Genomic DNA, 10,000 nt, shown 5'->3' with positions numbered 1-10,000 from the left:
TGATGGAGAGGGGGGAGGACACTTCATGTGTCTCTTCCTGGAGCTGATGGAGAGGGGGGAGGACACTTCATGTGTCCATCATGATTTGACATTATAGTGTGTTTAGTTGTTGATGATGTTTCACTGATATCCTTCAACAGAGACTGAAGAAAGCTCCGGAACATTTCAGTTAAAGATGTAAAATAATGAATGTTTTCTTCTTCATGTTGAATGTGTCCTGCTCTGTTTGTGATGAGCTGCAGTTTAACCACTTTAAAGAGTCCGAGCAGCACATTGAGTTCAGAGACCAGTTCTTAGAGTCACTTCTAAGGTGAACTAACCACGGGACAAATACAAGCTGACCTTTGACCTCTCATGTTTCTTTAACTCATATTATTCATAGAGATGATCAGCTGACAGACTCCGGGATGATAAACTCCGCCCCCTTTATGTGAAGGCGCTCTCTGTAACTCTGGGTGACCGATCAGGTTGATAAGCAGCTTCATAGTCCAGACCCCAGATCACCCAGAGAGACCCGGGTATGTGGATCTCACCTCATAGTCCAGACCCCAGATCACCCAGAGAGACCTGGGTATGTGGATCTCACCTCATAGTCCAGACCCCAGATCACCCAGAGAGACCCGGGTATGTTAATCTCACTTCATACTCCAGACCCCAGATCACCCAGAGAGACCCGGGTATGTGGATCTCACTTCATAGTCCAGACCCCAGATCACCCATAGAGACCCGGGTATGTGGATCTCACTTCATAGTCCAGACCCCAGATCACCCATAGAGACCCGGGTATGTGGATCTCACTTCATAGTCCAGACCCCCGGTGTTGATCTGATCCTCTCTCTCTCTCCAGCTCGTGTCTTCAGACTCCTGTCAGCCTGATTTCAAGGGGTCAGATATCCAGTCTCTAGCTACGCCCACCAGCCTGGCCCCGCCCCCTGTAGAGAGGACAGGTGGGATTGGAGACTCCAGACCTCCGTCTTTCCAGTGAGTACCTGTAGAACCCTCTCACCTTAATACCGTTAATATTATTACACACCTTTATATGACAGCCTCACACACACACACACACACACACACAGCTGCTCAGGAAGCTTTCATGACAGCTTGGAGGTCAGAGGTCATGCTTGCTGTACACCAATCACTGTGACCAGCTGTCAGACTGTGACGACCACATCCAGATGTTTACACGTCATCTCGTCACACTGAGCTGTGCAAAGATCAGACCCATCTCTGATTCAGTCTGGACTACAGGACCTCACTCAAACTCAGCATTTAAAGGAGCAGTCTGTAGCTCCGCCCCCTAGTGTTTAAAATGAGTACTGCAGTCTAAACTCTAATCATCACAGAGAGCTGTCTCCCCCCCTCCTCTCACACAGGTCAGCATGTGGTGGACACTGTAGCTTCAGTGTTTAGCCAGCTCTGCATGTGGTGGACACTGTAGCTTCAGTGTTTAGCCAGCTCTGCATGTGGTGGACACTGTAGCTTCAGTGTTTAGCCAGCTCTGCATGGGTCTGTAAAGCTTTCTGCGTTCTAACCTCTCTCCATGTTTCATCTCCAACATTGATCCTAGTTTGAGCAGCTTTCTGCTGCTGGAGCTTATTAGAAACATGCAGAGGCTTTTTAGCTCGGGTACAATCACTTCTATCTGAAGCAGTTCCACTGCCCGCTTCCATCGCTGCAACACCTGTTCACCTGATAACTGCTCTCATATCTGGCAAACCCAGGGGCGTCCAAAACGGCCTTCAAAGCCCCGCCTACCTTCTCTGGTCCAATCAGATCCAGAGCATTCAGGAGCAGAATCTAAAGTTAGAAGGAGGACATACTGGCTGCTGCATTGTTGTCAGAGAAGCTTCAACACAGCAGGTTTCCTTCATGATCACACAGGAAGAGAGCAGCTCTCTGATTGGTCCTTTAAACTCAGCTCTCTCTCTCTCTCTCTCTCTCTCTCTCTCTCTCTCTCTCTCTCTCTCTCTCTCTCTCTCCCTCCCTCAGTGCTGCAGTTGTGGGCGTTCAAGATGACCTGCATGGGTCAGCCCACAGGAAGAGAGAGAGTGACTCAGGTGAGTTCACCAGGTCTTTCTTAAACTGGTCCCTCTGCACTCTTTTTTTGACCTCTTATGGTTTATAGAGACTTAATTAGCCCCTCCCACTCTACAATCAGAGGTTCATGTAGCTCCTCCCCCTCAGCGCTCAGAAGTTTAAGTAGCCCCTCCCAGTTTTCCCTCTGACATCCACACATCAGCAGGTGAACACATGATGTAAACATGACCTCTGATTGGCTGCTCTCTGAAGGTGGGCGTCTGAATGGCAACACCGACCAACCAGCCGACAAGAATGGGATGGAACCGGTGGGCGGAGGTGACAGCTCGTCAACGCAGCAGAGCAGCCAATTAGAGACGACCAGTTTCTGCTCCTCTGAGGAAGACTCAGGAGGAAGGTCAGTGTTTCATAACGGATTGACGTCCTTTAGCTTTTATTACCCCGGTATCGAACATGTTTCATTATCGTTTTTATCTTTACTAGAATCATATCGAAGTTTGAAATGTGACAACACTTTTTATACTTTGTGCTAAGCTAGGCTAACAGCAGGTCTGTTTATCCTTTAAAATTCAAAGCTGAACCTTAAAATTTAAAATGTGGACCTGGTCCTTTAAATAGCTCGGACATTAGCCGCAGCAGCGCTAACTGTGATTGGTGACAAACTCACCTGCCCTCAGGTCTTCTTCTTCTGCTCTAGTAAACCTGTTCATGCTGGTGTTTTCCCCCCCTCTGATTGGCTGCTGCCGCTCATGTGACATGCGGTGCAGGGTCTATTGTGCGACAGATAAAAGAGTCCCAGCTGATCTGAGAGCAGAAGTAATGTGTTCCTGTGTGACTGAGCGTGTGCAGTCTCTTCTTCTCCACACCCGGACTCTTGGTGTCTCTCAGTCTGGATTCTTCTGGATTCTGGACTTTATTGAACGTCTTCCTCTCAGTATAGATTCTTCTGGATTCTGGACTTTATGGAACGTCTTCCTCTCAGTATAGATTCTTCTGGATTCTGGACTTTATTTAACGTCTTCCCCTCAGTCTGGATTCTTCTGGATTCTGGACTTTATTGAACGTCTTCCTCTCAGTATAGATTCTTCTGGATTCTGGACTTTATGGAACGTCTTCCTCTCAGTATAGATTCTTCTGGATTCTGGACTTTATTGAACGTCTTCCCCTCAGTCTGGATTCTTCTGGATTCTGGACTTTATTGAACGTCTTCCCCTCAGTCTGGATTCTTTTGGATTCTGGACTTTATGGAACGTCTTCCTCTCAGTCTGGATTCTTTTGGATTCTGGACTTTATTGAACGTCTTCCCCTCAGTCTGGATTCTTCTGGATTCTGGACTTTATTGAACGTCTTCCCCTCAGTCTGGATTCTTTTGGATTCTGGACTTTATTGAACGTCTTCCCCTCAGTCTGGATTCTTCTGGATTCTGGACTTTATTGAACGTCTTCCCCTCAGTCTGGATTCTTTTGGATTCTGGACTTTATTGAACGTCTTCCTCTCAGTCTGGATTCTTTTGGATTCTGGACTTTATTGAACGTCTTCCCCTCAGTCTGGATTCTTTTGGATTCTGGACTTTATTGAACGTCTTCCTCTCAGTCTGGATTCTTTTGGATTCTGGACTTTATTGAACGTCTTTGTCTCAGTCTGGATTCTTCTGGATTGTCCTCCTCTGCAACACAGCCGTCTTATAAAGCAGTGTTTTTAAAGTGTCTGTACTCTTTGATACTGTCGCTCTTAGGTAACAGAACTTATATTATTTGAAACACATTTCATTGAAAAGTATGAAGAAGGTTCTGATGTGGACAACTGAAATCAATTTTTATTGTAATACCCTCGGTTAACCAGCGAGGGGCGCTGTTAGTAGCTGCTGAGGGAACACTTTCTGCATGATAGATCTTTAGACAACCTGAGAATGAAAGAGGTCATTTATATTCATGGTTACTGAAAAAGAAACACTTGAAAATATCTTTTAATCTGATTTTTGTCATTTAATTCACGATTCTTTTCGCAAATTGAGAAGTATTTGAATTTGAGTTTTAGAATTTTTAAGTATAATAATTTACATATTTTTGATTCGGCCTCTGTTGTTGATATATATTGTGTAACTTAGCAACCACAGTCAGTGTCAAACTGTGAAACCTTTTTCTGTGATGTCACACCAGGTTCAGCCAATCAACAGGCCAGAGCAGCTCGTCCCCACGACTCATCAGGCGACACCGCCGCCGCCATCGCAAACCCAAAACACAGCGGATGGAGAAGGTATAGACACACACACACACAACACACAGACACACAACACACACACACACACAACACACACAACACACAGACACACATAAACAACACACACAACACACAGACACACATAAACAACACACACAACACACAGACACACATAAACAACACACACACCATCTTCTGTCTTCTACTTTTAATGGTCTGAATTTCTGCTGGCTCTATTTGTCTGTCAGTCGGTGTCTTTCAGCAGTGTCACTGACTCCACCATGTCGCTGAACGTCATCACTGTCTCTCTGAACATGGGTGAGTATCATCAGAGAACATTAAACATACCAGTATTCACTCAAAGGTTTAAACAGAACTGTCAGTGTTCTCATGAAATATAAAACTAACACTTTTCTGTCTGTGTGTCAGAGAGGTATAACTTCCTGGGGATCAGTATCGTAGGTCAGAGTAATGACAGAGGAGACGGGGGGATTTATATCGGCTCCATCATGAAGGGTGGAGCGGTCGCAGCAGACGGACGCATCGAGCCCGGAGACATGTTACTACAGGTACTACAGTCCTACTACACCTGTAACTACAGTCCTACTACACCTGTAACTACAGTCCTACTACACCTGTAACTACAGTCCTTCTACACCTGTAACTACAGTCCTACTACACCTGTAACTACAGTCCTACTACACCTGTAACTACAGTCCTACTACACCTGTAACTACAGTCCTTCTACACCTGTAACTACAGTCCTACTACACCTGTAACTACAGTCCTACGACACCTGTAACTACAGTCCTACTACACCTGTAACTACAGTCCTACTACACCTGTAACTACAGTCCTTCTACACCTGTAACTACAGTCCTACTACACCTGTAACTACAGTCCTACTACACCTGTAACTACAGTCCTTCTACACCTGTAACTACAGTCCTACTACACCTGTAACTACAGTCCTACTACACCTGTAACTACAGTCCTACTACACCTGTAACTACAGTCCTACGACACCTGTAACTACAGTCCTACTACACCTGTAACTACAGTCCTACTACACCTGTAACTACAGTCCTACTACACCTGTAACTACAGTCCTACTACACCTGTAACTACAGTCCTACGACACCTGTAACTACAGTCCTACTACACCTGTAACTACAGTCTTTCTACACCTGTAACTACAGTCCTACTACACCTGTAACTACAGTCTTTCTACACCTGTAACTACAGTCCTACTACACCTGTAACTACAGTCTTTCTACACCTGTAACTACAGTCCTACTACACCTGTAACTACAGTCTTTCTACACCTGTAACTACAGTCCTACTACACCTGTAACTACAGTCCTACTACACCTGTAACTACAGTCCTACTACACCTGTAACTACAGTCCTTCTACACCTGTAACTACAGTCCTACTACACCTGTAACTACAGTCCTACTACACCTGTAACTACAGTCCTAAGAACTGACTGAAGTATTTTCTTTTCTTCCAGGTAAACGATATCAACTTTGAGAACATGAGTAATGACGATGCTGTGAGAGTGCTGCGAGAGGTCGTTCATAAACCAGGGTGAGTATTCGAGTTCAACAGGTCCATTTATTGTCATTTCTATATATTCTATATATTTGGTGACATAAAAGACCAAATCCAAGTCTTTAATTAAAGCCGCTCCCAAATCAACTGATGACATCGCAGTGAACACGCCCACTATGTACATACATAACGCATTGTGCCTTTGTTTTCTTTGTGTGTCTGCAGCTCGGTGACGTTGACCGTTGCTAAGTGTTGGGATCCAAGCCCTCGAGGATGCTTCACCTTGCCAAGGAGTGAGTCCACGACAACAACCATCAATGTTACCTTTATATTATCTGATGTATTGAAACTGTTACATTACGCTCCGCCCACATCAGGTGAGCCTGTCCGTCCCATTGACCCCGCTGCCTGGGTGTCACATACAGCCGCCATGACTGGGAGGCTCCTCCCACACTACGGTAAGACTTCCTTCAGCCCCTGCAGCCTGCCTCCTTCAGCTGTCTGTCACCTGGCTGATGATCTGCTGCTGTTTCTCAGGTGTGCAGGACGAAAACCCCCTGACCATCCACAGTGACATGACTGATGTGGTGAGGGCAATGGCCAACCGGGAGTCGGGACTGGAGGTTCGAGACCGGATGTGGCTGAAGATCACCATCCCCAATGCCTTCATCGGTGAGAGGCTCACACTGTGGGTGGGGCTTATGTGGACGAGGGGTGTGTCCAGTAGATATCTGATGATGCAGTAATTCTAGTCGAGTCCTCCTCTATACTCCACCTGTGACTCGAGTGTCTGTCAGGTCCACCTGTGACTCGAGTGTCTGTCAGGTCCACCTGTGACTCGAGTGTCTGTCAGGTCCACCTGTGACTCGAGTGTCTGTCAGGTCCACCTGTGACTCGAGTGTCTGTCAGGTCCACCTGTGACTCGAGTGTCTGTCAGGACCACCTGTGACTCGAGTGTCTCTCAGGTCCACCTGTGACTCGAGTGTCTGTCAGGTCCACCTGTGACTCGAGCATTTCTCAGGACCACCTGTGACTTGAGTGTCTGTCAGGTCCACCTGTGACTCGAGCATTTCTCAGGTCCACCTGTGACTCGAGCATTTCTCAGGTCCACCTGTGACTTGAGCGTCTCTCAGGTCCACCTGTGACTTGAGCGTCTCTCAGGTCCGCCTGTGACTCGAGTGTCTCTCAGGTCCACCTGTGACTCGAGTGTCTCTCAGGTCCACCTGTGACTCGAGTGTCTCTCAGGTCCGCCTGTGACTCGAGTGTCTGTCAGGTCCACCTGTGACTCGAGTGTCTCTCAGGTCCACCTGTGACTCGAGTGTCTCTCAGGTCCGCCTGTGACTCGAGTGTCTGTCAGGACCACCTGTGACTCGAGTGTCTGTCAGGACCACCTGTGACTTGAGCGTCTCTCAGGTCCGCCTGTGACTCGAGTGTCTGTCAGGACCACCTGTGACTTGAGCGTCTCTCAGGTCCACTTGTGACTCGAGTGTCTGTCAGGTCCACCTGCTGACTCGGGTCTCTCTCGTCTCCAGGTTCTGACGTGGTCGACTGGCTCAACAGGAACATTGAAGGTTTCACCGATCGAAGAGAAGCTCGAAAGTACGCAGGGAACTTGCTGAAGGCGGGTTACATCCGCCACACGGTCAACAAGGTGACCTTCTCTGAGCAGTGCTACTACGTTTTCACTGACCTGTGTGCAGGTGAGTCACATGACCACACCCACCGACAGCAGGGCTCAGATGTTCAAAAGGGAATCTGGATCAGAGGGATTGACTTGACCCAGGTGACTGTGGTCCAGGAGGTCACTCTGTGTCTCTCGTGTCACCAGGTCTGGGAGTTCTGTCTCTGTTGGACGACGATGGCGGAGGAGGAGGAGGGGCGGGGTCAGACTGCGACCTGTTGGCCCCGCCTCCAGGCCCCCAGCAGCCTCCAGCCTTCCCCTACCAGTACCCCATTCCTCACCCCTATAGCTCCCAGCTGGCCGCCTGGAGGGGGGGCGGGGGAGGGGAGGGGACTCAGCACAGTGAAGGAGAGCGAGGTGCTGATGGTGATCAGGTTTTATACATCCCATAATCACATTATCCATGAATCATGAATGTATTATTGATCTGTACATTTGATGTGATTGACAGGAAGCAGTGGCTCAGACTGTAGTGATGGTCAGAAAGACAAAGGACTCGGCAGCCAATCAGAGCCCACTACCCAGGAAGCAGGCGCTCCGTCTGACAACCAGGTGACTGAATTACCACCGAACAAACACGGCAACCTGACACCTCCAAGCTCCTTCTCTGGTCACCATGGTAACAAGGACTCTGAAGGCCTGGCTCCATCGCAAACTCGAGATCACCATCGTGACCTCGCCGCCGCTCGCCAGTCTTTCTGCCTGGCCATGGGAAACCCCAGTGATTTCTTTGTGGATGTCATGTGATGCGTTTGATGATGTCACATCCTGTCAGGTGACCTTTCTGTGAAACATGAACTTGTACTTTGAGAAGAAGTTTGGAGTCGTTTCAGAGCGTTCACCGTCATTCTGACCACGGACAATAAAGTTGAACCAAAACCACACGTCCTGTCTTCTACTGTGAACGTATGCAAACGCATCAAGGACCCCCCCCCCCCCCCCCCCCCCCACCCCTGAATCCTCCAGGACCCGACACACTCGGACCTGTCACAGGTCGATATCAGCGACATGTAGCAGCAAAGACAGGTGCACAGGTGAGACCTGAGCTTTAGACTCTGAAGCCCCGCCTCCTCTCGTTGTACACGTTAACCTCCTCAGGTTTATTATTATTATCGACTTATTGCTCAACTTTCCCCCCAAATTGTTTTAATGGTGAAAAAAGCTCAGAGACTTTGATAAAAGAGGGCGGAGCCAGAGAGGAGCGCTCTGTGGGTCACACAAGCCCCGCCCCCAGAGTTCCTGGTCGTTTGTCTGTTTAATTGATGTGTGTTGTTTGAAGGTGTGACACCTGGAGGCAGGTAGAGGAGAGACGAACCAGCCTCGTGTGTGTCCTCTTGTTGTCATGGTAACACACAGGTACCTGTCACCTGTGGTCCATCATCCCTCCCTCCTTTCACACCTGAGCACACATTAAAGATTTACAGCCAAACATGTCTGAGACCTGTCTGAAGTCCTGATCCACATCCCCAAAACCTGAGACTAGGAGGAGGGGGGGAGACTAGGAGGAGGGGAGAGACTAGGAGGAGGGGGGAGAGACTAGGAGGAGGAGGGGGGAGACTAGGAGGAGGGGGGGAGAGTAGAAGGAGGGGAGAGACTAGGAGACGGAGGGAGAGACTAGGAGGCGGAGGGAGAGACTAGGAGGAGGAGGGGAGAGACTAGGAGGAGGAGGGAGAGACTAGGAGGAGGGGAGAGACTAGGAGGAGGAGGGGAGAGACTAGGAGGAGGAGGGGGAGAGTAGAAGGAGGGGAGAGACTAGGAGACGGAGGGAGAGACTAGGAGGAGGAGGGAGAGACTAGGAGGAGGGGAGAGACTAGGAGGAGGAGGGGAGAGACTAGGAGGAGGGGAGAGACTAGGAGACGGAGAGAGAGACTAGGAGACGGAGGGAGAGACTAGGAGGAGGAGGGAGAGACTAGGAGGAGGGGAGAGACTAGGAGGAGGGGGGAGAGACTAGGAGGAGGAGGGGGGAGACTAGGAGGAGGGGGGGAGAGTAGAAGGAGGGGAGAGACTAGGAGACGGAGGGAGAGACTAGGAGGCGGAGGGAGAGACTAGGAGGAGGAGGGGAGAGACTAGGAGGAGGAGGGAGAGACTAGGAGGAGGGGAGAGACTAGGAGGAGGAGGGGAGAGACTAGGAGGAGGAGGGGGAGAGTAGAAGGAGGGGAGAGACTAGGAGACGGAGGGAGAGACTAGGAGGAGGAGGGAGAGACTAGGAGGAGGGGAGAGACTAGGAGGAGGAGGGGAGAGACTAGGAGGAGGGGAGAGACTAGGAGACGGAGAGAGAGACTAGGAGACGGAGGGAGAGACTAGGAGGAGGAGGGAGAGACTAGGAGGAGGGGAGAGACTAGGAGGAGGAGGGGAGAGACTAGGAGGAGGAGGGAGAGACTAGGAGGAGGAGGGGGAGACTAGAAGGAGGGGAGAGACTAGGAGGAGGAGGGGAGAGACTAGGAGGAGGAGGGAGAGACTAGGAGGAGGAGGGAGAGACTAGGAGGAGGAGGGGAGAGACTAGAAGGAG

General features: G+C 49.5%; 1 protein-coding gene across 1 annotated transcript in view; it reads left to right on the top strand.

Annotated features, from left to right (window-relative positions):
- The window catches only part of dvl3b (dishevelled segment polarity protein 3b), a 10,550-nt gene extending 1,592 nt beyond the window's left edge, over positions 1-8,958 (top strand). The window contains exons 4-16 of the mRNA XM_079353403.1: positions 848-981; positions 1,990-2,057; positions 2,290-2,434; positions 4,197-4,293; positions 4,506-4,575; positions 4,687-4,826; positions 5,770-5,846; positions 6,036-6,103; positions 6,188-6,268; positions 6,348-6,482; positions 7,343-7,510; positions 7,639-7,848; positions 7,943-8,958. Coding sequence (XP_079209529.1) covers positions 848-981; positions 1,990-2,057; positions 2,290-2,434; positions 4,197-4,293; positions 4,506-4,575; positions 4,687-4,826; positions 5,770-5,846; positions 6,036-6,103; positions 6,188-6,268; positions 6,348-6,482; positions 7,343-7,510; positions 7,639-7,848; positions 7,943-8,238 — 1,689 coding nt within the window. The 3' untranslated portion in view covers positions 8,239-8,958. The remainder of the gene's footprint in view (positions 1-847; positions 982-1,989; positions 2,058-2,289; positions 2,435-4,196; positions 4,294-4,505; positions 4,576-4,686; positions 4,827-5,769; positions 5,847-6,035; positions 6,104-6,187; positions 6,269-6,347; positions 6,483-7,342; positions 7,511-7,638; positions 7,849-7,942) is intronic.
- The last annotated feature ends 1,042 nt before the right edge of the window (positions 8,959-10,000 follow it).

This window comes from Symphodus melops (genome assembly GCF_947650265.1).
Source record: "Symphodus melops genome assembly, chromosome: 10".
Classification (NCBI taxonomy): domain Eukaryota; kingdom Metazoa; phylum Chordata; class Actinopteri; order Labriformes; family Labridae; genus Symphodus; species Symphodus melops.
This window is presented reverse-complemented; position numbering and strand designations above follow the sequence as displayed.